This window comes from Callospermophilus lateralis, chromosome 14 (genome assembly GCF_048772815.1).
Source record: "Callospermophilus lateralis isolate mCalLat2 chromosome 14, mCalLat2.hap1, whole genome shotgun sequence".
Classification (NCBI taxonomy): domain Eukaryota; kingdom Metazoa; phylum Chordata; class Mammalia; order Rodentia; family Sciuridae; genus Callospermophilus; species Callospermophilus lateralis.
The window spans coordinates 67126416-67153652 of NC_135318.1; the positions used below are offsets into that span (position 1 = coordinate 67126416).

The 27237-nt window shown below is 37.4% G+C and overlaps 1 protein-coding gene across 4 annotated transcripts in view; it reads left to right on the forward strand.

Moving 5' to 3' along the window:
* Nucleotides 1–27237, forward strand: part of Ctnna2 (catenin alpha 2) — a 940372-nt gene that overhangs the window by 248781 nt on the left and 664354 nt on the right. For 3 of the 4 annotated variants that reach the window (XM_076833065.2, XM_076833068.2, XM_076833069.2), the window contains exon 6: nucleotides 2279–2482. In XM_076833065.2, the coding sequence (XP_076689180.1) occupies nucleotides 2279–2482 (204 nt within the window). Of the gene's footprint in view, nucleotides 1–2278; nucleotides 2487–27237 lie in introns of all 4 variants that reach the window. The other variant, XM_076833066.2, reaches the window with a different exon arrangement.

Below are 27237 nucleotides of genomic sequence, written 5' to 3' on the forward strand. Positions count from 1 at the left end.
GTCTGTAGTGTGTACACATGTGTGTGTGTGTGTGTGTGTGTGTGTGTGTGGTGTGTCTGTGTGTGTGTGTTTTTTTATCAACAGAAAAGCAGGATAAATAAATGAATCCCCCTGGGAAGAGTCGTTGCAGACCCAGTGCTAGTGCAGATGGTGGGTGTAGCAGGAACACCTGTGTCCCCCTCTTGGATTTCCTTTGGAGCTTTCACCTGTAATGATGGTCCCCAAATATCCATACACTGCACTAAGTGTTCCATGTGATTTATTTTTTATGTTCTTCTTAGTTACACATGACAGTAGAGTCTATTTCAATATTTTTATGTGAATGGTGAATATACCTTATTTTCATTAAGTTTCCAGTCTTATGGATATACTCAATGCTGAGAGTCACTGAGTCATATTCATATATCAACACAGCAAAATTATTTCAGATTCATACCACTGTCTTTTCTATTCCTGTCCTCCCTCCCTTTCCTTCATTCCCCTATGTTGAATCCACTGAACTTCTACTTCTCCCCCCGCCCCGCCCCATTGTTGTGGGTTAGTATCCACATATCATAGAGAACATTTGAACTTTGTTGAGATTAGCTTATTTCACTTAACATTGTAGTGTTTCATTATCATAGTCTCCAGATCCATCCATTTATTGGCAAATATTATAAAGTCATTCTTCTTCGTGGCTGAGTAATAGTCCATTGTGTATATAAACCACATTTTCTTTTCCCTTTCATCTGTTGAGGGGCATCTAGATTGGTTCCATAACTTAGCTCTTATGAATTGTGCTTCTATAAAACATTGATGTGGCTGTGTTACTTTATTATGCTGATTTAAAATCCTTTGGTTATATACCAAAGAGTGGGATAACTGGGTCAAATGGTGATTCCATTCCTAGTTTTTTAGGGAATCTCCTTACTGATTTTCAGAGTGGTTGCACCAATTCTCAGTCCCACCAGCAGTATATAAGTGTGCCTTTTTCCTCACATCCTTGCCAACACTTATTATTGCTTGTGTTCTTGATAATTGCTATTATGATTGGAGAGAGGAGAAATCTCAGTGCATCATCATTGCTGCTCTGCTGTGCACCTCCTACAAGCATGAGCACCCCATCTCTCCTGTAGCAGGTCATTCCACTTCATTTAACATGTTGGTCTTGAGCAGGATCCCCAAAGGAATCCAGCCTTCAGGCAGTACTAGCTCTTCTTCTGTGTCACACAGTTTATTTTCATTCAGTGTCCAGCTCTATAGACTAGCTGTGAATTCTCCAGGTCCTATGCCAACAGTTATGACTGCACTTTCCATCTTCTTTTTGATTCTCGTCTCTCTGTATACCCTTTGAAACTAATATAAACTGGGTGTTCTTTAGTCTGCTCTTCTTACTTGATTGACTTCACAGGTGAGACATTCCTTATCTTGTGTCCGGATACCCTAACACTGCCTGAATCCTGGGTGCATATTTCCAACCTTCTGTGAACACCTCTGCCTACAAGTTTCCAGGCTCCTCAGACTTGGCAGAGGCAAAACTGAGCTCACACTTTTGTGTGACTCCTTCCTTTTAGGAACCATCACTATTATCCCCCTTACCTAGGCTCCTTCAGAAAATGGGAGTCCCTCTATCATGATGCTGTCAGTCAATTGCAATAAATCTAATGCATGTGGACTTAGATACACATCATGAATCATTTTCTATAAGACTAATTTTCACACAAAAAAAGTATTTTAGTTCCTAGTGAGGAATTAACCTGCATTGAATATGCCTGTTGGGTGCTATTTGTCTGAGTTTCCAAAGACATCCTTCCATGAGGTTGTCTGCTTTTCCTGAGGAGGATGTAATGTATACAACAAGTCATGGCTAATGCATACTGACATTACTGATCACCTATCACGTCGGAGCTCTAAAATCTTTCTATAATCCCTCTCAACTGAAACGGTTTTTTTTTTTTCCCTTGAAATTCCTGCACTTAAAAAAAAATAAAAATGTCAAGCCAGTGTCACCGTCTCACATGAAAATGGCTCTGTTCAGATAGCCTTTGCCAAGAACATATTCTTCAAACAAGATGTGTCTTCAACCAGAAGAGTACATTTGGTGCAAAAACATCTCACAAAAGTTAACACTTTGTCAAGGCCATTTGAGAATTTGCCTCAGTAACCAGTTTTCTCCTCCACAAGGGTTGTCTTATCCTGGGCTTCAGATATTAATGGTTTAGAAAACAGTAAAAAAAAAAAAAAAAAAAAAAGGCAGCCATCCCCCTTCGCTGCTCATTTCTTTGTTGCCATCTTTCAGAATAAGATCATCCTGGACCCCATGACGTTCAGCGAGGCCAGGTTCCGGCCGTCCCTGGAGGAGAGGCTGGAGAGCATTATCAGCGGCGCCGCGCTCATGGCTGACTCCTCCTGCACCCGGGACGACAGGCGCGAGCGCATCGTGGCCGAGTGCAACGCCGTGAGGCAGGCGCTCCAGGACCTGCTCAGCGAGTACATGAATAATGTAAGTCCCCGGGCTCTCTGGGTCCTCGCGGCTCCGTGGATTCCCTTCTGCGACCTCTTGGCTGTTAGGAAAGCATGTGGCGCACCACCCAAAGAGGACAGGTGTTCCCGGAAGAGTGTCAGGTGACACCAACCAGAGGTCCTCTTTGGGGGAGAGATAGCCTGTGTCCTGATTTCGTTTCAGAAGGCATGTTTAACATTGACAAGCTTGGTGTGGAGGCTGGTATTTTGGGAAAACTCAGCTCTTTTTTACATGAGTGAGGACTTCTTGGTCATGTTAGTGGCTGCAGTTTGCTTTTGGTTGCATTCCAGTTGGTAAAGGTAAAATGATTGGTGGAGACAATGGAGATGGAGAGTTCTCTTTCACTACTAAGCACACTGTGAAAGCTAAGGATACCTGTAGATGCAAATCATAGATCCTAAGTGGGTTTTTAAATGATTATATGGGATTGGTTAAGGTGGAGAAATTCCAACTGCAGTAAAATTTAGAGAAGTTTTATTGCTTCATTATACAAGGAGGAATTCTCATAAGAGTTGAGTTTTTAAGTTTTAAAATCAGTATGAGTAGCATCAGTTGTACAGAGGAACAGGCAATAACCACCCTCTCCTCTAGTTATAAAATGCGACCGTTTTGTGGACCTTAAACTGCAAGATGGAGATAAAATTTATATATATATATGTTTGCTTTGAAAGTCACTATATTACAGTTGTGTTGATTTGCTACATTTATCTAATTCAGGTAATTCCCAGTGCTTTCAATAGTAAATGATCCAGGGCTGGGGCTGTGGCTCAGTGGTAAAGCGCTTGGGTTCAATGCTCAGCACTGCATATAAATAAATGAATAAAATAAAGATCCATCAACAACTAAAAAAATATTTTAAAAAATAGTAAATGATCTAGAGTCATGTCCTGGACTCTTTGGATTGTGAGAATTCAGTATAAATTGAAAAAAATGTAAATCATGTCATATCTGGATGTTATATGTTGAATGAATGTCCTCTGTAGTGGTCAGGTAGGTAAGACATTGAAAATCTGCTCACAGCTTGTGAAATCCTGGCTGGTATTGTTAGAATACCCCGAGGCAGTGCTGAAACAAAGCAGCCCTTCAGCACCTTTAATAGTCCCAAGTAAACATGTACAGCTGATGGGTCATACAAGGAGTGAGCATTGGCAGCGACAGTGCTGCTCCTGCCAGACTCTCCAGAGGACTTTATTCAGAAAGCAAAAGGCTATTTAATGAGAACACCCTACAAAGTAAAAATCAAAATCTGTTTTCTTCAGATTCTTTGATTTTGGAAGACTTGCCCATTTTCAGCACACAAAGAATAAAGTGTGGATGCATCCTGTGGTACCCAGCTGCTCATGAGGACTTCTCTCTAGGACCCTGGATGGCCAGCACTTTCTATGATTTTGGTCTATGGGTGTGATGTAGGGTTCTGTCAGAAATGTTGATAGCCAATGTCTCCGGCCCTGAGCAAGTCTTCTGAATAGCAGATTTGTCAAAAAAAAAAAAAAAAAGATTGTTTATAAAATCTGTGATTCTGTTTCTTGTTGTTTTTAGCAGAAAAGCAAAGGGCTGATTACTTGTCTGTGGAATTTGGTTTTGTGTTACGGCATGCTGGTATTTCTATCAGTGAATGATTATTGACCAAGAAGGAAACAGAGAAAACTACAGAGAGGGTGATGGTTAAAATCTCAGTATAAATAATTCAGGGAAAAAGTTTGTTCCTGTGAATGGAAATCACTGACTGTGATTAAAGAAGAGTCGATCAAGATGTGACATGTAATTTTCAGTTTGGTGTCCAGAATACTACCGTCAAGTGGAAGTTTTTTTCTTTCAGTGTGAACTCATACAGATCAGTAGAGCTGATAGATTTTTTTGTCTTTTATTGACTCCAGGCTCTCATTTTTGTTCAGAAACTTGTGATACAGGAATCTTTTGTCCTTTTATTAAAATTTGGTTTCCATTTTTACATGGTTGTATAGAATACATAGAATACATGAAGTGCCTGTATTTTAAAGCATATAAATTTTATTCATATTGAACTATCAGAATCAAAGCCTGAAACAAAAAAAACCCCACCTATTTGACTTTTATATTAACCACATAAAATTTAGTTGGACACAAGACTATTTTGGTGATTTCAAGATAGAAATGGATACAGCTAGACTGCCCTGTCCAGTGCACTTATTCTACCACATAAAATCAATTTATATTTATTTTATTGAAGCATGTATTAATTTTTAAAAATGTACACACATGTATGCCTTGACTGAAAAGTTTCTTGCAATTAACAGCAGCCGGTAAACTACTCAAACATTCCTGGGTATTATATTTCTTTTTCAATTTTGTAAGCTTTGAGGGATGAAGATATTATCAAATTATCACCCCACAGATTTGCATCCTGATGTGCTAGGCAATATTATTAAGATAAAGAAATCATTAAACCAAAAATATTTTAAAATTGGCATAATTGACATTTCTGTCTTCTAAAATTCTCTTTTTCTGTCTATGATGAAAATTTAATTTATAGTACTCCTTTGTAGCCAAAGCTGCTTTAAAACCCTGTACATGCCCAGTGGCAGGGACAGAAGAGAGAGAGAGACTGCAAATAGCTGTGTATGCTAAGGAGAAAGCAATCTTCCTGAAGCCTGGGCTATGTGGTCTGGCCCATGGTGACTCTGAGCTTAGTAGGATTTCAGCTCCTTGTTAGATATTTCCACAAATGTATATTCAAATGAATGAATGCTTGTGTTTATGAATTGAGGAGGTAACAAAAATTGTATACTTAAAAGAAACAGCAGTATGAGACAAAAGCCTGGGGAAATAGACACATATGGCAAAAATTGTTGTAGGAATAATTTTAGAAAAGCCCCGAGTGGCTTTAAGTTCTGTCATTTTCAGGTGTAACCCAAAGTGAAAAAGTTCTTAGAAATAGTCTGCCTTTAAATAGACCATCACTATTGTACACATGTGGAGATGGATGGATATAGACTATTTTCAAAATGACAAGTGGCCTATAAATGTAAATTTGGATTAGCGCCATCAGTGTGGTTGTTGGAGTATTATGCTGAGTAGTATAAATAGTTCCTAATTATAATGATCACATAAACTTTCCTCTGGAGCTTATAATTTTTACATAGATTTGTCTCATTAAAAAAAAAAAAAAGATCTTAGAAGCAACCCCATGATAGGATGCAAGTGAGCATGGTATTTTATTGATAAAAAATTTGTGATAGATTGAAATTTAGAATATTTTATTCATTCAACAAATGTGCATTAGCTCCTTTGTGGCAGACATTGTTCCCAGGCTTCTGGGGATACAGACATGAGCAAAGCAAAGTTGTTGGCTTTCATGAAGCTAATACTCTTCAAGGAGGAGACAGATGATAAATGCGTAAGTAATCTGAGTAAGCATTATTTCAGTTGGTGTCAAGTGTAAAAGGGAAATAGAGATCCTGGGAGGTAGGAAGCTTGTGGGGCTGCTGTCAGGAGGGACTGACTGGGAAAATGAGAAGATGACACATCAATGGCGAGGGGACAGAGAGCACTTGAGGTGGCAGAAGCTTGGGGGAAGGACTAGGGCCTTTTTCTGAGGACCCAGGGGAGCCAGAATGGCTGTGTGAGTGAGGAGGGGTCAGTAGGAGATAAAGTTTGTGAGTCAATGAGGTGTCAGTCTGTGCAGGGCTGCATGCACTATTATATGGAACTTGGCTTTCATTCTAATGGAATGGGAGACCTTTGGAGAGCATTGGCAGAAAATGCCATGATTCAGGTGTGAAGATCAGGCTGCAAAAGTGCCAGGGTGGAAAGCAAGAGATCAGGCAGTTTTATCTGGAAATAAGGAGGGCAGGTGAGGAGTCCCTAGGCCTTGGAATACTTCATGAGACAATGGTCTCCTGTGCCAAGCGGTAGCATGGAAATGGAATGTCTGAATTCTGACTATATTTGTAATAAAAATGTGCTTATAAAGTAACCAGTGGAAAGAATGTGTGAGTATATGGATATAAAGTAGACACTGGGCATGGTGAATGACAGTTGCAGAGCGGTCAGCTGTAGATAATATGATATCTTCACTTGGTTTTAGTAGCACAGAAAATTCAGATTTACTCAGATATAGTAACAATTTATAAATAGCTTACTTGGCAATGGCTGCATACTCTTATGCAGATTGTATTTGAAAGGGTATTTAAGTAGAAAAAATTTGTTCCAAAGTTCTATTACCAAAAGTGTCTAAGTACAGTTCACATTCTTATAAATAAACAGACTGGGCAATATAATGCTTATTCCAAATACTAAACTATAATACAGAACTATAAAATGAACAATTAATACTTATTCTAGGTACTAAAACTGTAAATTCAGGGCACTAAGAAGCACTAAGCCATTACTTTTTTTATGCATAGTTCACTCTTTGGCCTTGATGAGAATGTGATGAGCAGATGTGCCTGGACCTTGTTGTGTGCGTGGGTGCTATACAACCTGGTTCAATTTTAGATGTCTGGATTCTCTGTGTAGCTCTAAATGTTTTTAAATAATTAATGGAGAACTATAGTTTTTTTCAAAAATCAGACAATTAGAGTTCAACTGTTTGTACAGTAATGGCAGAGATCCTGTTGACATAAGGTAACAACTTGCTGATCCTTACTAGATTAAAATATAGCAAGTTGCGTTTCTACTCATATTTTTAAAAAAATAATTAAAATTGCATATTTTATAAAAATGTTTGGATCCAACTTTTTCAAACTTCTTGAAGCATCTAATGTATCCCCTAACTTGTAAACCACTAATGTACAGGTAGTAAAAGCACACAAAGACACACGTATGTGTGGACATATACCCACATTATAAGTGCCTGAGGCATTATTATCATAGCCTTAGCTTTGGAGAGCAACTTAAGGTCCAGGCAGCTCCTGATGGCGCCCTAGGACTGGTGAGCTCTATAAAGTCATCTGTAGCCCAGTTTCCAGGCTCCCAGAGCAGCTGTGCTCTGACATATCGATCCTCAATGTGGTGAGTCATAGGTGAAGTGCTACTCAGGGCCCCTGAGCCTCAGAAACCCATGGCTTTTACACTGTGTTTTATTTTTTATAGTAAACAAGAAATATATGTTCACTGTAATGGAATAAAAATTAAAGAAAGGAGAAAACATGATTTATACTCTCAGCCCATGTAAAAAAGCACCGCTAAATATTTGGTATAGGTCTTCCAATGTTTTTGAATGTTTACAAGTGCTTTATTACACACATATGCATACACATACATAATGTCATGCCTTGATTTTTTTAACAAAAAAATGGACTCATTGTAAATGGTGTTTTATAATCTATTTTCTTTACTCAACATATTGTGAATATGTTACCATATCAATAAACATTCTCTAACCGTATATTTATTGTCTGCATAGCATTTTATTGTATGAGTATGTAATAATTGATTTAAAAGCAATGCATTTTAAGTGTACTTATGGAAAAGATGTTGATAAACGTTAAGTGAGGAAGACTTTTCACACTGTCAGCATAGTGTCCTGATTTATATCCAAAGCATGACAAAGAAACAAAATAGGAAAGGACTGAGGACAGGCCTTTATAGTTTATATAGTTTAGGGAGCTCCTGGACAGTTTTATGAACTTTTGCACATAGAGAAAACTTAAATGCCCATGAAATTCTATTCAAAATTATCTGTGTGTATTTTTCTGTATTTTATCGATTTTTGGTTTAAATTTAATTTTTATTTATCAGAGTTTCTGAATCAACTATATTCTGTAGCACTACTCTTATGGCCCAGAACAACTAGTGGGCATGTTCAATACCTGAGTTTGATTGTGGCGTCCCAGAGAAGGATCGAAACCTGAAGGAGGGGTCATCAGAGGGATGAATTTGGCATAAGAATTGTCACCCTGCCATATTTCTCCAGGATGAGAAGTCAGGAAACCTAAGATTCAATTATTTAGTTGTTATTACTTAAGAATAAGGCTAATTGTTGGCGCAACAAAATTTTGTTACCAGTATAATCTAGGCCGCCTCTTTTCTCTCCTTCCCATTATTATGCAGAATAGGGTATGAAATCCACAAAAGTCAGTTTGGTCAGTTATGTTAATGTGGGGAGAGTGTAGGTGGGGGGGGAGTCAAACTCCTAATGTTGAGGGTTTTATGCTTTTTCCCATATGTGAAAGCTATGGAGGAAAAAGAAAAAGAGGGAGGGTGAAGGTTGGAATCCATGAAAGATGGGAGGGAGATAGTGAATTAATTATAGGTTGTTCTATTGGAAGGTTTGACTTAAAACAGAATAGAGGAGCTGGGAGTGCAGCTCAGTGGTAGAGTGCTTGCCTCGCATGAGCTGAAGCCTGGGTTCCATCCTGAGTGCCGCAGGAGGTGGGGTGATAAAAACAGAAAAGACAGTGATGTTTAAAATGCTTGTGAGCCATATGTGACCTGATGTTGCCATTCCTCCCAGAACTAGCCCTTCATTCTAATGAGAAATTACGAGTTGCCTTAAAGGGATTGATATCTTTATTCAGTGGAAAGATTCTTAAAATCTCATACCTGGTACCTACAGGGAGAAGATTTTTATCCTTGCCTTTTCCGTATTCATATCTTTTCTCCTCCCCTTTTTGGTTATCTGTCTTCAGGTACATTTAATGCCTTCGCCTCTATTAGTTTTAAACTCTAAATTCATCTGTGCAATTATGTTTCCCATATGAAACTTTTACTTCTATAAATAAACAGTCCTTTACACATTTTTACTTAATATGTTGTGATCAGACATTTCAAAATAGAAACAGGTTACCAACCCTTTGTTCAAAGAGTAAAGCTGTCCTTCATATCGGCTCTTCCAAAGAAATACGGTTAATATGGGAGTCTTTGGACTTTTGCTCTTGAGTCATGGCACTTACAATCCATCCTCCTGCATTTCCAGGTGGCTTTCAGGGCATCTCCCAGAAGTGCCCTGGAATTAGAATAGGGAAATAGAGACTTTTAAATGTTTTCTTACCATCCTTCTTCATCTATTATTGTTTTCCTTTCCTAATGATATTCAACTGGATTTATTGTAACGGGATCTCAGCCGTAGGGCATGTAAGGTGGCACTGACTAGACACAGGTGGTGAGAGAACATTCACCATGCTGTCAGGACAATTCCCTGGGGAGAATAATGAGGGTGAGAGTGGAAGAGAGATTTGCCAGGTTCTGGAGTTCCACAAAGCACATGCTCACTGACTCTGAGAGGCTCCAGGAGGAGAGCCAGACTGGCCACTGCTTGGCTGGCCTTAAGGTGATCTGTGTACAGCATCCAGTGTGGCTATGGAGCACTCAGAACCATACAAAGCAAATCCAGTTTCAAAAAATAAAAACAGAACCCACCCCCCAAAAAACTTCTAATTTTTGCCCTCCAACTCTGATTCTAGGACATAAAACCCATGTAATCACATCTTAGAGCTATAGAATAGTATCCTGTCACATCTGAACAATAAAGGTCTGAACTTCAGTGGCTCCCTGTTAACTTCTTTACAATGGAAAAAAGAGCTTTGAGCAGGCACTATTTGGATCTTCTTCCTCTACCCCTGCACTTAGCATTCTCTCTCTCTTTTCTTCCCTTCCTCCCTCTCTTTCTCCCTTGTACCGACTGTGCCTGGTAAAATTCTTGAACATTCCTTTGTATGCATAGATAAACTTACAGAAATGTAATAGAATTGCTAAGTGACAAAAAATGATAAAGTAGCATACTAGAGATGGGCCTGTGGATTTCTTATGGTCTAGATTTAGGCTTTAAGTGGGGCATATGTACAAAGAAAATACACAAGTCTGGAGACCCAGCTGGATGACCAGTCAGATTAGACCTTGGTAGAAAGTCTGAATTCCTAGATGGTTCCAGCAATTGAGCATGATCTAAGAAATTAAAGCTTTCCTTCAGAGAGAAAAATGGGAGTGTGTGCTGTTCTGGGGAAAAGTGCTCCCTCCTCCAGGACTTTCTAACCAGAAGCCAACAACCATTCCTTATCAGGACCAGAAAGTGCATCTCAGCATGCATCTACTTCTATCCATGGCTGGACACTGGGTTTTCAGATACTTTGTAGAAGCAAATACCAATCCCCTCCAGAGGAACACACTGTAGACCCAGATCTCACAAACTTTCCAAAGATGAAGTCACAAAGAACAGAAGATGGCATTCCAGAATCACCTAAGGCAAAATTAGGCAAGCTAACAATAAGAATTGGTATAAATAACAACTATAGGTCAGCCTTAGAAGGTTTACAATTATTAAGGACAGATTATAAAATAACTTTAAAGAAACTGAAGAGTGTGTTGGAAATGATGTAAGAGCAAGAGACTCAGAATTGACGGGTCATACTTGGAGGACAGGATTGGGAGGTGTGGTGGTGGAAGGAGATGGTATTATTTGAAAGGGGTAGGAGGAAGCCTGAACTAATGAGGAAGACTTGGTAGTTGAGGGTTGCATTAGTTATCTTTTTGTCACTGTGACCAAAATGCCTTTCAGGAACAACTTAGAGGAGGATAAGTTTATTTTGGCTCATGGTTTCAGAGGTTCTGTCCATGGTTGGCCAATTCCATTGCTCCGGGCCCAGGGTAAGGCAGAACTTCATGGCAGAAGAGTGTGGAGGAAGAAAGCAGCTTAGGACATAGCATCCAGGATGTAGAGACAGGAGCCAGGATGACAAGATACAATCATCCAGAGCACTCCCTCAGGGATCCACCTCCTCTATCCATGTCCCGCCTTCCCACAGTTACCACTCAATCAAGTTAAGATGGAGCCACTAGGCTATAGTTCCTATAATCTAATCATTTCACCTCTGATTATTAATGCAGGAGCTTTTGGGGACATCTCATATCCAAATCATAACATGTGTCCAGCCTTTTGCTGTTCAGAATGATGTGGTTCACACACTCATGATCTAGTGTTGGTGGTCATCTCTTAGCAAGAAGATGAAAATAAAAACCTTTCCCAGCTGAAAGTTCTTAAGTTCTAAGAATTCTAACCAGTTTCTTTCTTTATCAGATAAACCCTTCACGACATCCTTGAAATCTTTTATTGAATTATGTGAGGTCAATCCATATGAGGAGGAAGAAAAAGTACCATCCTGAGGTAGTAAGGGGATGTCCTTAACTTAGAGAACAGGGCTTGTTGACGGCATCATCAGATTTGTCTGTTGTAGTCAAGGCAGCCGGGACATCACCATCCATCAATTGATCTTGGAAGAAGCTTTCCAGTTTCTCAAGGAAGACCTCACAAAACTGTCACAAAACTGCTAATGAGCGTGCTTTCTTCAAACAAATGAGTCTGGAGAAAAACCTTTCATTTCAGTTTTCAAATTATATAGGACACCACAAACTCTGGATTTCTTTCTCCATAATGGATTGTTTCAAAGATAAGCTTCAAAGAGCCTCCTTGGTTGGGTCTAATGATGCCTTGTACCCATCCTGAGAAATATTTCTCTTGATTCTTTTAGGATATTAATCACATTTTTAAAATCACACATTTGTCACTGGTGGAGATATCTTTCCACATCTCTGACACACCAAAGTTCTTCCATATCTTAGCTTTGCACCCAAGACCTCTCTGATTGCAATATTTTTCTCAAACTTTGCATAGATGACTTCTCAAAGTTTTAGCTCAGCTGTGTTCACTTGATTGCATTGGTACATTTGATTTTGCAATTGCACCTGCTGCTCTCCAAAATTATATCATTTCTTTGAGTTGTTATTATCTGTTCCCCTACTGAAGTTTAACACTCATGAGCAGGAATAGTATAATATTCACAATCCTACAGTAGCTAGTGTATCTAGCATGGCACATAGGATGCTGTAAATAAATATTTTATAAATGAATGAATAAATTACCTTTCATTTCCCTCTAATAATAGTAATAGTGATAATAAGGAAGAGGAGGAGGAAGAAGAGGAGAACAAAAGAAGAAGGAGAAGGGGAAGAAGGGAGAAGAAAGGAGTAGTAGAAGCTGTAGTGGCAGCAGCAGCATAACCAATATATTTTGAGGCCACTGAGTTCTATGTCTTAGAATAATAAATAAATAAAGTAAATAAATTAGCTCAGGTCAACTCTACTTGGTTTCCTCAGACCTCATTTTGCAGTGCCTAGACCTTTTTTCTGCAGTGAAAGCTTTATTTAAATCCCTAGCAGAAGCCCATATCAAATGTTTTCTAGAAAGACCTGAAATGATGCCAGTACTAGCAAAGAGAAAATGATACAGAGCATGTCATTTTCTTGCTCTTCAGTTCAGAGAGCTCTACCAAGCCACTCCCTTTTATTTCTGTCATTTCTGGTTGATCTGTTTTGGCAGTCCCTCAGGATATACCTGAGGGGCAGGAGGTGGATCATTTTTGAGTTCCTATAACTTTCTACAGGTGGGATGAGAACTTCAGAAATGACTTAGCCCATTACTTCCTGAAAGACACAAAAGTGTTTCTCTCTGGACCTAAAGAGAGAAACACTTTAAACCCAGTGTGGAGGCCACATACCTGTAATCCCAGTCCAGAAGGATTCCCAAGTTCAAAGCTAGCCTCAGCAACTTAGTGAGTCCCTAAACAACTTTGAGACCCTGTCTCAAAACAAAACATAAAAGAGGTTGTGGATGTGGCTCAGCTGGCTAAGTGTCCCTGGGTTCAATCACTGGTACAACCAAAACAACAACAACAAAGATAAGTCAGTGATCAAATCAAGCTTAATACCACACAGGTATCAAATGGTTTTTCTTTTAGTGAGTGGAAATAAATACTGTTGTAAGAAATGATCAGGTAAAATATCTCTTGGGAATTCTTTCTTGAGCTGTGCATTACTCAGCCTGAACATGTAAGATATCAGAGAAGACTCTTAAGCTGGATGGTTAATCTCTTCTTTGAATTTATTAGACACAGACAAGCAGATCATCCTGTGAGCTGCTAATTGAAGGGTAACTTTTTTTTTTTAATTCAAACTTCTATCCTCACCACCTTCAAACACTCTTCTTCCTACATATCTACTCCCCCATCTGTAAAAAGACAATTTATCATCCTTGGAAGGACTGTGCTCTCAATAAGTGCCAGAACTAAAATATCCAGTCTCACTTATTATTCAGAAATCCTCTTTCTTTAATAACTTAATTGCTGACTTCAGTTTTACTAACTCTGCCAGTTTGGCTGCAGCTGGGAAATTTACATGAACCCAGAGCCATGCTTTTGCCAGTTTATCTCTTGAATTGAGCTTTTGCTCTAGATCCTTTCAATGCCTCTTCTAGGGCACAATTTCCAAGAAGAAGCAACACTTTGCTTGACTGCTCTAGGAACTCCTAAATCAGTATGTGGAACCCACATATGAAAATCTTGAAAGACATATATATCAGTTCTAAAACAGTTCTAAAACAACTGAACCTACAGGGATGCAGCTTGGGAAGCTAGATTTGAGTGAGTTTCCCAAGGGATTCTTCTGCTTCCAGTTTTGGATCCACCTTGGACTAGGCTAGCATAAAGAACTAACACGATTCAACACCATTAGATTTAGGAATAGGTATCATCATTTCCTTTCCTGTTCCCTCAAAATTATTCCTCTCCACTCCCTGCTGAGGAACCACTGGAGGCCTTTGTAGGCCAACATTTCCTTCCCTCACTCCCCACCGGCCCCACCACTAAAGTAACCCAAGGGACAACATTAGCATATTCAGTGAATTTCACCTTGATATATTACAAAAGAGAAAATGTTGGCCTTTGTAATTGTTTGTTCTGCACACTCGCATGTTAGAAGAAATTAGTTAAGAGGCCTTTAGTCTAGTAGCTAATTATATACTTTCAAATTCTTTGGGAAAGCTGTTTTTCTCCATGAAACTTAAAAGGTAAAAGGATTCTCTGAAATTCATCTTATTTATCACTGACATTGCCTGATTTTATGTGCCTTACCCCTTCTGTTTGTATTCTTTCCATCTTCTAGTTTATCTGTCTCCAATAGTAAAACTCATTAAATTACATTTTTTTTCCTTAATTTTCTTTCAGTTTTTCTAGGATTCTTGAAGGATTATAAGCCATTTTCATAAAGACCCTGCATTTTGATTTGAGAACCGTTAGACAAAAATTAGCAACCGGCTCACTTGAAGGGACGGTGGAGATAAGTTGTTAAGGAACTGCCCAAGGTCACAGGGCTGCACATAAATAAAATCCCAAGGAACTCAGGTCTTCTGGTCTCTCTATTGCCACTCTTGGATTTTTTTTAATTGGTTCTTGTTGTTCATATTAATGGATCTAGACATAACATTGGATTTTTTTTGCATTCTCCTTTCTCCATTTAAAGCCCTGCAGTTTGTATTGCCCATCTTTTCTCTAGTAATGTTTAGTTCTCTCAGAGTTAGAATCCAGAAAAATCTTTCCACAAGCATCTATAGAATCCAAAAGAACTCTGTAAGAACTCCAAGTAAAAAGACATCCATCAGATTCGGGATATCATCAGAATTCATTACAGAGGAGCAAAGAAGAGCTTTTGTTGAGAGGAGTAGGGTATAAATGGGATTAGATGATTCTGTTCTTTTTTTTTTTTCTCTTTTTTCAAGAGTACAGACTCTCATAACTTCAGTCTCTAGGTAAAGACTGTCAGCTTTGTAGGAGACAAGGGAAGACACCATAACCATAATAGCTAGCATTCTGATGTCCCAATTTCTAGTTCCCCAGGTACTCAGTTTTGTGGCTGTGTGCTCAACAAACCATGTCTGTTCAAAGACTTAACTTTTACCATTTACTTAAAAAAACAAAACAAAACAAAAAACAAACAACAAAACCTCTAGTTGCTTGCAGCTTCAAGTAAGAGAGATCTGGTAGTTTGCTTTAAAAAATAAACAAACAAACAAAGGAATAAAATATGCACTTTTTCTTTATTTAATGGACAGATAGAGGTCCAGTTGCTTTTTCAATAGTTTCAACAGATCATCCTTTAAAAACAATTTCATCTTTCTCTTCCTTTTCTTTAGAAAAAGCTTCTGTCTCAAATCTCTGCATCTTTAATGGTTTTGCATGTAAATCACATTGTTCTGAGTTTGTGCATTGCTAGCTGAGGATTCAGCTCTCTTGGCCCTGCTAAATGAGCTATCACACATCCCTCTGATATTTGGTTGTTCCTTCTTCTTATTTTTGTTCTTAAAGATTGATGCCCTTAAAAGAAAATTGCTTTATTGTTATTTTAACGGGGTTTCAGAAAATAGCAGTAATAAATTTGTGTGTTAAATTGGTCTTCTGCCACACCCTACTTTTGTTAAAAGCAAGATGATAGGTTCCGTGCATCTCTATGTCCACAGTTCATGTTGTTTTGTACCCTAACTTGAGCAAGTAGATGAACTAAGGTAAAATGATCAAAGCTTGTTTACAGAGTGAGTTGAGAGTTTTGGATAAAAGTAGAGAGGTAAGACACATCGCACTGGAGTAAAGCTTAGATGTGGGAGTCCATTTGATCTTAGTGCTCTTGCATTTGGATGTTCACACCATTCTTAGTGAAAGCATTAAAATGTTTCCAACTTAGACCTTGAAGGAATTGGGGTTGGGAATACTTTGTAGTTAAGTAGGGTAACTATAGAAACAGAATTTATCACTTGATGATAAATAATTCTTAAGAAATTTTGTTTCAGAGTCCATGGCTGCCCTATTCTGCTTAGGAGGTGACAGATAACGGTTGCACAAATGATAACAAAATGTGACCTTTAGTACTATGTTCAGAAAGAATTGAATCTAGTGTTATTAGCGCAACCATTTTATTAGAAATAAACAATTTAAAGTATCTTTCCCAACATATTTGGAGCTACAGTATCCTTGTCGATGGACCATTCCTTTACCTTTCCTTGTTATCTAAAAGTTACTTTGAATCAAATAAGATGATCTTTTCATCCTGTGTTATTATTTTATATGTGACTCTGACTCGGTTTTATATTCTTAAAACTCAATCAGGCATGTGAACTAATTATTTGATTTATGAACAGTTATATTTATTTTTATAATTATGATTAGTTGATTTCTAAACAGGCACATTGATATACTTATTATCAATTCAGTGTGGATTATATGAAATTTTCATGTGGCTGCTGAAAACAGTGGTAAGAAACAAGACAGAATAGTTAACGGTGAGGGCAGTCATTAGGGAAGTTCTTGTGATGTATTCCTAATATGCTGTGATTATTAGCATTACACCTTATTATTTTTTCCCTGCAAAATTAATATATCCACCAAATTATTCTCACTGAACCAAAGATTATTTACTAACCAATCACATATAGTTTGGCATCTGTCTGTATGTGTAAGGGTTAATAAAAATTGTGTGTTTGTTTTATTAGCTTTTGACACTGTATTTTCTGGGGCCTTACTTGTTTCACAGTTCCTAGGAGTGAGTAAGCAAGACAGGGATGAATGTGGCTTCTGGTTCCCTCTGCTCCAATATCTCTCTGAGCAGTCCCAATACTAATTGAACTAAATATTTGGTTTTCATGCAAAATTTCCTGGGGGATGGGGAAGATTATTTGATAAGATATGTTTGAAAAATAACGAGGTGCTTGATTCATGCCCCCAGACTTTTATCTGAAATAGACAGATAATTGACAGAAATTTAATTATGAGGTGTAACTTGTTTAGGTATTGGTGAATATGTTCCTGGATGATAAATAAATAAATAAATAAATAAATCAGAGAAGCCAAGCTCTTTGCCAGTAGGCAGGCCTATCCTGAAATGTCCAGATGACTCTGAGCCTCCTTCCCTGTTCTGGCTGTCCATTGACACCAGCTGTAGGAAGTCTCCCCAAGCAAGCAAGGGTAGGTCTGCCCACCTCTCTGTCTCCACCCAGTGTCTTCAGCAGCCTCTGGCCAGATCTGTCACTCCCTCGACACTCCTCTTTGATTCTGCCTTGCCCTCCTGGCCAGGAATTACACTCTGACTGCGAAGTACGATATTAGACAGGTTGGCAGCTTCATTTTCATCATTTTTTTTAGAAATTTATTTAGAAATTGTTGTTTTCTAGGAAATAACATGCACATGATATCTGGCAACAGAAATAAGTTTTAATGATCTAAAACATCTCCATACAACTCTTTATTATTGGGTAGCATTCTCATCCCTGATAGGTACAGATGAATTGGAGGCTTTATCTTACCTTCTAATGAAAAATTGATTTGTACCAATTCAGTTTAGCAAAAGTAATGTTTATTTACTTGTTGGGTATATTGATCTGTTTATTTTCTATAACTCACAAAAGATGATAATTAATAAACTTTAAAATAATATTTTTAAGTATTTCAGAAATGACATATTCTATGTGGCTACTGTCTGGCAAAGGTAAGGTAATTTTCAGTTTTATAAATAAAATGTGTAATTGAGCATATTTTAGTTTGTTCAGTACAAGGTTAATATATATGAAAACATTATTAAAAATGTATTGAGGGGGTTGAGATGTAGCTTAGTGGTAGAGCACTTGTCTAGCATGTGTGAGGCCCTAGCACCACACCCCACCAAAAAGAAAGAAAGAAAATAATGTAATATATTGAGTGTTATGTATCACTTTATGATACAATAATATTGTATCATTTTATACTACAATAATATTGTATCATTTTATACTACAATAATATTGAATGTTGCACAATCAATGAGTGGCTTGTTTTGCAGATCTTTGAGTTCCTTCCAATTATAAATGAAAAGTAAGTAGCAAGATAGAAATAAGTATATGTGAATCAGATTTGCAAAGAGTAGGGATGAAATACCAAAGATGACACTTGAACTATTTGAAAGGTGTGAATGAATAAGAGAATAAAATCAAGAACAAAAAAATCCTATTTAAAAATTGACTAATTATCTGAATAGACATTTCTGGAGAGTAGAATAGTGGTTATCAGAGGCTGGGGAATATAGTGGGCAGTGAAGATGGAGAGAGTTTGGTCAGTGGGTACAATAGTACCAGTTAGAAGGAAGAAGTTCTGTTGTTCTTTGATACAGTTAAGCTAATGTAATTAGTACTGCATTGAATATCTCAAAATAGTTTGAAGAAAGGATTTTGAATATACTTACCATAAGAAATAATAAAATTTAAGGTTTTTCTTCTTTTTATTCTTTAAAATAATTTTTTAGTTATACATGGCAGTAGAATATATTCTGACATATCATACATACATGGAGTATAACTTCCCATTCTTGTTGTTGTACATGATGTGGAGTTTTGCAGATTGTATGTTCATATATGAACATAGAAAAATTATGTCCAATTCATTATACTGTCTTTCCCATTCCCATCCCTCCTCTCTTTCTCCAAATAATACATTTTAAAGTGATAGGTATGCTCATTACTCTGAGTTGATCTCTATCCAATATATACAAGAAGCAGAACTTCATATCACACCTCATAAATGTGTATAAATGCTATATTTCAATCAAAAATGAAATTAGAAAATTAATGGAAATTATACTTTGGGCAATAGGAATGATATAAGGTAAAAGTTTTTGTGGAAATGTGAATGATACCCACTGAGCATGGTGGCACACTAGCTTTATTAAATTAAATAACTAAACAGAAAAAAATGAAAGTAAGTTTGCAAAGGAAGATTAAGTTTAGATTACAGAGACTTAGCATTCCAGATTAAGAAATGCAAACTTTGATTTGATATGCAGTTGTTTACTGATTTTTTTTTTTTTTTTTGGCTTGAACATGGGAGTAGAAACAGGGAACCTGTGCAGAATGTCTGCCTAAAATGGGGAGTGGCTTCTCAGAGTGTCCACTGGAGACAAGAGATCACAGAGACAGTAGTGACTCTTGAGAAGAGCACATACAGAAAATGAGGGGTTAGACAGTGGAAATGAAAAGAGAAAGATTAAGGAGAAGGAAGAGTAGTAACTTGATGACTTATGTTTTTCTTCTCCTAGAAGATAAAAGGAGAATGGAACCAAAAATGTCACTTTTATATTCTTATGAGACACATTTATTACTTATTCATTGAGTTAATATATCTCTAAGTTGGGGACGATCAAATACATTGACAGCAATATTTTTCAAAACAAAAACCATTTAACAGTGTTTAAAATCTGCTCTATATTGGTTTTGATCATAGCTTGTTACTGTGTAAATATTTTTCTTCATCTGCTGCTTATCATATTCACATGGTAGAATGTTTTCATTTTTGATTCAATATTTACAGCTGCCAAAAATTCCTGGCACGAAGCATTGTGTAGTCCTGCTGAGCCTGTGTTTATGTCTTACACATCCCAGGGTCCATTTAAAGGCTAGGTCCCTTCACTGATGACTTGCTCTGTAAGCAAACCAGCATTTGCTTCTCTGGTGGTCTTTATAAGCTCACTGTATGGGGCATAATAAATTCCACGAAGTAATTTTAGCCAGGTGTGGTTGTACATTATCTATAATCCCAGTGACTTGGGAGGTTCAGGCAGTAGGACTGAAAGTTTGAGGACAGCTTTACCAACTCAGTGAGACTTTCATCAGCTTAGCAAGATCCTCTCTCAAAATAAAAAATGAAAAGGACTGGTGATATAGCCCCGTAGTATAGCACCCCTGGGTTCAATCCCCAGTATCAGGGGAAAAAAATTACAAATGAAAGACATTGTGTGTGTGTGTGTGTGTGTGTGTGAGAGAGAGAGAGAGAGAGAGAGAGAGAGAGAGAGAGAGAGAGGGAGAGAGAGAGACTTAATAGAAGATTGAATTTGAAGGGGTTATTTAACTTTCTTCAGTATATTTTAATTGTTATCTCTTAAATTGAGTGCTAGCCAGAATTATGAGCATGAGATTCCAGAGATCATAGGAAACACCCCAAAAGAAGCTCAAGGATCTGCATGAAAGGTGATCTATGGCCTGAAATCCTTATTCAGATAGTTCTATGTCCTGTGGCAGCTATTAGCCATGGTTTTAATTGCCATATTGATTAGTTAACAGTGCTAACATTATTTGGTATCCATTCTATACAAAACACCATTCTAGACACTATGGGGAATATAAAGCTGAATACATTAGCCACTCTCTATATCTTCAAGGAACTTAGACCTGTAGTATCTAGAAATAAACTACCCTATTCCTTTTCTGTAATTTCAAATAGCTACATTTTGATCATTGTGGTTATTCATGGCATGATGGGGAAGAATGTATTTGTTGATGAAGATTAATCGGATTCAGATGAAATCTGATACATTATTATCGAAGAAGGGAATTATTACCTACCACAGAACAACTGACAAGTTTCCCCCATTTCCAATCAGCCTGAGCCTACTTGCATTAAACGTAGATGGTAAAGGCATAAATGGTGAATCCTGTGGCAGCCTCAGATATGTGCAGAAGCCTTGGAATGAGTCAAACCCTGGCAGTCTGGTATGAAAGCTCACTAGGAAGTGCCCTTCTGCCCTTGATACATTGCTAGGTGGTTAATCAGTGTTGATAATAATGTGGCAGTTGCTACCATATCCCTGAGTTATATATTACTTCTTGGGTAATATATAACTTGGGTTACATATTATATATTGTATTATATATTACTTCTTTCATAATGAAGCAGGAAAATTATAGAACATAGTATTAAATATGACTTGAAGTTCTCAGATTTTTTTTAAAAAAATCTATAATCACTGAAACTCTATATGTGTTTATTCAATATAAGTCATGTAAGGGTAACCTCATTTCTTCTTTGTGAGGGAGATGGAACAGGTTTCATCAAAACCTTTACATAGTTTTAATGCTTTTCTGGAGAGTTCTAGAGGCATTCTGGTGGATTGGTAACCAATTAAATTATTCAATTCAAAATGGGCAATAAATTGATTCTGGAGGAAGATTTATGATCATAGTCTTTAAAAAGTAACAAGGATGATGCTCAAAACAACAGGACTCAGGGAACTGGAGATGTTTTGATTAGGAATGACAGTTAAGAAGAAGACAGCTGTCTTCAATATTAAAGAATCCTTTGCAAAAGAAAAAAGAGACTTATTCAACATGATTACCAAAGTGTATGTAAGACCATAAAAATATATATTTAGGCTCCATAGGAGGCAAACAGGTTTGTGGAGCCAGAGCTCTCCAACATATTATACCAACAGAAACAACTTGAGGTGCCTCAGAATCTGGTGAGTTGTGGCACCAAATCTTTGTTGCACAAGAACTGTGACCATTTAGCAAGGGATGCTGTCCCAAGAAATTAAGAGCGTGGGACTGACTTTAAGCTTTCCTCTAACTCTGACATTGTCACCTCTGTAAATTTATAGAAATGCATCTGTAGGACTTTGATTGGCCCTGTCATCATCAAGAAAAACGATCTGTCCTCTGAATGTCAGTTGTCTAGTTTTTCTTTAGTTCACTTTATACATGAGGCTAGTTAAAAAATTAAAGGGAACTTTGGGCTCTGAGATGATTAGAATGGAATTTATACTCCTTTCCACATTCCTTATACTCTAGTTCTTGACAGAGTAATTTTGTAGTTTGCCTCCTATCTGGGGTGTTAGGAAGGAAACTAGCTACAAATGATCAAAGATGAGGGAGAAATTCTCCTTTCTTAAAAGCGATACTATGGGTTCTAGCCCCCTTCTTCACAGGGGAAGACTCTTGAGGTTGGCCTTTGCAACACAACCTTGCAACTTTGTTTTTGGAGAAGGTAAAGACTGATAGGCTTTGAAGCAACTGGTGAAGCACAGATTTCTGTTTTGGATTTCTGCTGTGTCCTTTGAGCCAGGCTACCACTGTAGACTTCCTAGAGGCCAGGACCATTTGGCTGTTAATTAATGCTAATGATCCTGGGCAAATTTCCTCTAATGGTTACATTGGCAGTTGCATATTTTCTGAGGTTGCCACCAGAAAATCAGTTCTATTCTACAGAGACATTCCTTACATGTGAAGAGAAACTCTACTATGACTTTTAAAGTATTAGATTAATAGTTTTTTTTTTTTTTAATTCAAGTATATTCCTATGAAGGAAGCACTAGGCAGGGTGTGTGTGTGTGTGTGTGTGTGTGTGTGTGTGTATGGGGATTGAACTCAGAGGCACTCAACCACTGAGCCACATCTCTAGCCCTACTTTGTATTTTATTTAGAGACCAGGGTCTTGCTGAGTTGCTTAGTCCCTCACCATTGCTGAGACTGGCTTTGAAATTACTATCCTCCTGTCTTAGCCTCCTGAGCCTCTGGGATTACAGGCATGTGCCACTGCACCCGGCGAGGCAAGTTTTTGAAGCATCCTTGACCTGTTAAGAACCCCACAGAAATAAATACCACTAAACAGTATAAAGCAAATCTGAGCTTCTGCTTTCTGACAGAGCAAGTAAACTTGAAATTTGCCTCTTTATTCAACCTTCATGTGGTTTGATTCGTTAACTGCAAAAATAATATGTGATTTTTTTTAATCTGGTAATTTTGATTACCTAACTTTAAATTATGAAATGCAATAGATAATTTTAATATGCTGCACAATGCAACTCTACAGGGTATACATAGGTTTAGTAGTGGTTAGTAAACCTTGCATATGACCGACTCTTAAATAAGTTGCAGTTTTTTTATCATTTAAGTTCATTTGACTTTTTAATACTTGCATTTATTTCTTAGGAATAAAGGATACTTTTTAAAATTCAAAATTTAATTATAAGAATAAGTTTTTAAATATTTTTCTTTTTTTATCTTACCAATCCCCAACCCCCACACCCAGTCCCTGGTAAATGACATTCTGTTACCCTGCATCTATGACTTTTTAGTTTCCAGAAACACATGTGATCATGCAGAAGGATATATTTCTTTGCCGTTTTTTAATTTGTCTTTCTTAGATATACATGACAGTAAAATGTATTTTGACATATTATACACACATGAAATGTAAATTATTCTAATTATGACCCCATGCTTGTGGTTTTAGGGGATGTGGAGTTACACTGGTCATGTAAGAATGTATTTCTTAATTGATTTTTACTACTCAGTGCCATCTGAGGACAAGTGCTAGTCCATGTATTAAGAGTTCACAAGAGAAACACAATAATCCTTAGCATTTAGAAACTCTGGTAGTAATTTTACATCACCACAACAATTTCATAGAATTTTACAAGTTAACCAGTCCACCAAGGATTTGGAAATTTATTTTTAAAGTACTTTTTATTTCAGTTTGAGAAATATTATTTATACCGTTTCTATGGTGTCACCCCAAAAGGAAAGAGGGACAGACAAGCAGAAAGGACCAACAGAAGTTCCTAAAGGAAATACAGGCCAGCAAGTACAGTTTAGTGGCCTACAAGATCCCTGATCCAAACACATGGATGTAGGAATTTGAGGGTCTGTCCCCTAGATTCTATCTCTAAATAAAATATAAAGTAGTCTACCGCCATACCACCCTGAACGCGCCCGATCTCGTCTAAAATACAAAGTAGGGCTGGGGTTGTGGCCCCGTTGTTGAGTGCCTCTGAGTTCAGTCCCCATCCCCCCACACACACACAAGCGCACACACCTGTCTAGCGCTTCCTTCATAGGAATATACTTGAATTAAAAATAAAAACCTATTAATATAATGCTTTAAAAATCATAGTAGAGTTTCTCTCCACACACAAGTTTCTCTTCACCTTATCACAGCTGCCCCCAAATCCCCAACACTTACCTTTCAGGTAAAATACAGGTACCTCTAGCGGGAGCTGTATTGAATTGCCCATTTTACTTCCTTCTTTTGTTCTGGTAATTTGATGAGATTAACTGACAGAATTGAGGACCTGCTTGCCTTTTGGGATCCAAGAGGTCCCTGTGGTGAGGAGCCCCATCTGCTTCTGGAGATGAGGATGGTTTACTCCTGCAAATCTGGATTGTAAAGCATCAGCCGCAGAGGCTGCCTGGGCCCAGCCTTCCTCTCAGCTCTCTGCATCCAATATCCTTCCTTGCTCTGAAAAGTCCTGCCTTAGAGTTTTACTGTGACATGAAAGGAAATGATGGAAAAAGAGAACTGGCAACAGGGAATCAGGGATGGAAGGGTGGAATCTAGCTGGGTGATGGAGAAGGAACTAGTAAACTTGGTATTTGTGAAACCAAAGCTTAAAACCTTTATGCTTCTGTCTTCTATCCTTTGACACCTCTCACCTGCCTATGATGAAGTATTAGAGTGTGAGATTCTTTATTTTTCTTGTTTTCTTACTTCTAGAGCAATCAAATTCAATCTTTAGTTTTGGTTTTCATTTTTAAAGTATTGTTCCAGCTTGAATTTCTTGTGTAAATGGGCCGCTTATTGAAGGATGTTCCATCCATGTATACTATGGATGCACCACTTATAATATTAAAAATATCCTCATTATTAGGTGTAAAAAAAACCCCTGGTATTTGTTTTTCCTGTAATTATTTTAAATACTCAAGGAGTTTGGAATAGACCTATTTTCAAAACAATAGCTGAAAACTGGATTCTCAAACTTTACATGAGATAAATTGAGTTACACACTTGGTAAGCTAATGCATTTTCTTCCTGTCATTCTTACCATCTCACTTTATATCTAATGCTGTGAGCATGAGAGGCCCGTCTTGCAGCTTAAGGGAGTCTTGATTGTTTCCACTATAATAGTGCACGTTTATCCTCTGAGATGAAGTATGTGTTTCAAGGATCATTAAGTTGTTACTTTTTATGTACATATGTCATTTCAAGTTAGCCCCCTGCTATCAAATATTTCATGCATATATATTGGTTAACTCTGATTGGAGCTTTTCGCTCATGGGTGTCTTGAATAATCATAGCTATTGGTTTTTCCTTTACAGGACTTTTAGTTTATATGTTAGCACCACCATCACCATCACCATCACCACAGTATTTACTGAGCAAGCTCCATGCAGATGGGTAGACCCTACCCCATACAGCATAGATTTATGGATTTGAAATTAAGAGATGAAGGAGGAAACTAACATTTATTGCATATTTATTATGTACCAAGAATGTTATATATGTTATCACAGTGAACCTTCCTAACACTGTTAGGAGATTTTTATCTGCTTTATCTAAATGAGAAAATTGAATGTCCTAGAGCTTAAACCACTGATCCAGAGTTAAACAATGAAATTCGAATCCAACACTTTGGGCTTCTGGTACCCCTATGTGTGATAGGTCCTTACCACCTATGTTCTTTAAAGCATATTTAAAATATTCTGTTAATCTGCCTTAATGATTTGTGTGGTTTCAGTTCTTTAATGTTTCATGAATAAGTATTACATCATGATCTTATCTCTAGATAATATTGTACATAAAATATTTGTAGATAAGTATTAAATATAAAATGTACTATTTTATAATGTGTAATATCACATATGATAATAGAAACCACCTCACAATGAATAAAGAAGAGTTCTGGATTTTAGGTTTAGGTCTATGATAAGCTGTGACCCTAAGTTTTAACAAATACTTTATTTATTTAGTCTATAATATGAGAAAGCAGGGCTACATAATTTCTACCAACTAGTTTTAAAAAACATGTGTCTGTATGGAAAACATTAAAAAACATTCTTGAGTCATTTTACCTTTCCCTATTATCAAAAAACATTTTTAAAACAAATTCTATTTTTTCTGATTTTGTGTGAGTTTGTTAGGTTGAAAATAAACCTAGTCTGATTATGGTAGACATTATGGTAATAATAGCAAAACACTAATAATAATAATAATAATAATAATAATAATAATAATAATAATAACATGCCTATTTTCAAAATTTCATATTGTCTATATGCAATCCTATAAAATTCTTGTGTTGTAGTCCCCATTTTATAGGTAAGGAAATTGAGCTCAAATAAGTTAATTCACTTGCAGCACATGCAGTATACTGTTTATATTATGTCATATCATATCAGATGGGACTTGAGTTTAAACCTAGGTTTCCCTGCTTTCTAAACCGATTTTCCTTGCATCATTCCAAAAGGAAACCTCACCTCACCAGTGTTTGAGCTTCCAAATAGGAAGGGCACTGACTAAGTGCTGGCAGCTACCTCACTTCCCTTGTGAAAGCTGTGTCCTGTCCCTGAAGCTCAGGGCAAGACACCAGCAGGCATGATACAGCAGAGGGGAGGAAGGAGAGCTATTCCTTGTTCCAAGGAAAGACCTGGGGGATCCCTTGGTGGAATGGAAGAGCCCAGCCTAATGGAGTAAGTTCAATCCTGTATTCTAAATGTAAGTACCATTACTAAAAAGAGATAGAATAAATGCAGTAAGGTTTCACATGAAAGGATGAGCAGAAGGTGTAGAGTCATTTTTCCCAGAGTTATTTTAGTATGGACGTATAGACAGGCCTCAAAAGTTACTGGTTGAGATAACAGATTGTGCAGATCCTTAACAAGTTATGAATCGACACTTGGCATATTTGCTTTAATGGGTTTCCAGAGATGGGGAGCAGAGTCAGCACATTTCCTTGACGGAAGCCAGTCTTCCTCTCCAACTAATAATAATGATAATGAAAAGTGCAGCTACATTATTGGCAGGGTTCTTTCTGCTATCCACAGTGTTAGGTGCTTTGTGCTTGCTCCTTTTGATTTTCCTGACAGCCATACTAGCCAAGACTTTTAACGTCTCTGTTTTACAGATGAGAAAACAGAGACGCAGAAAAGTTAAACACTGTGGTCCAGGTCACACTGAGACAGGAGCACATTTTATCCCATAGTCTCTGCTTTTTAAAAAATTTTCATTTGGAAATGATTCCAAATTTTCCAAAAATGGTGAGAAAAAGAAAAAAATCAGCATAAAAGACATAATATATCTACTTCCTTAGATTTGCCTGTTAATATTTTAGCCTTTTTCACGCCCTTCTGTTATGTGCTCCCT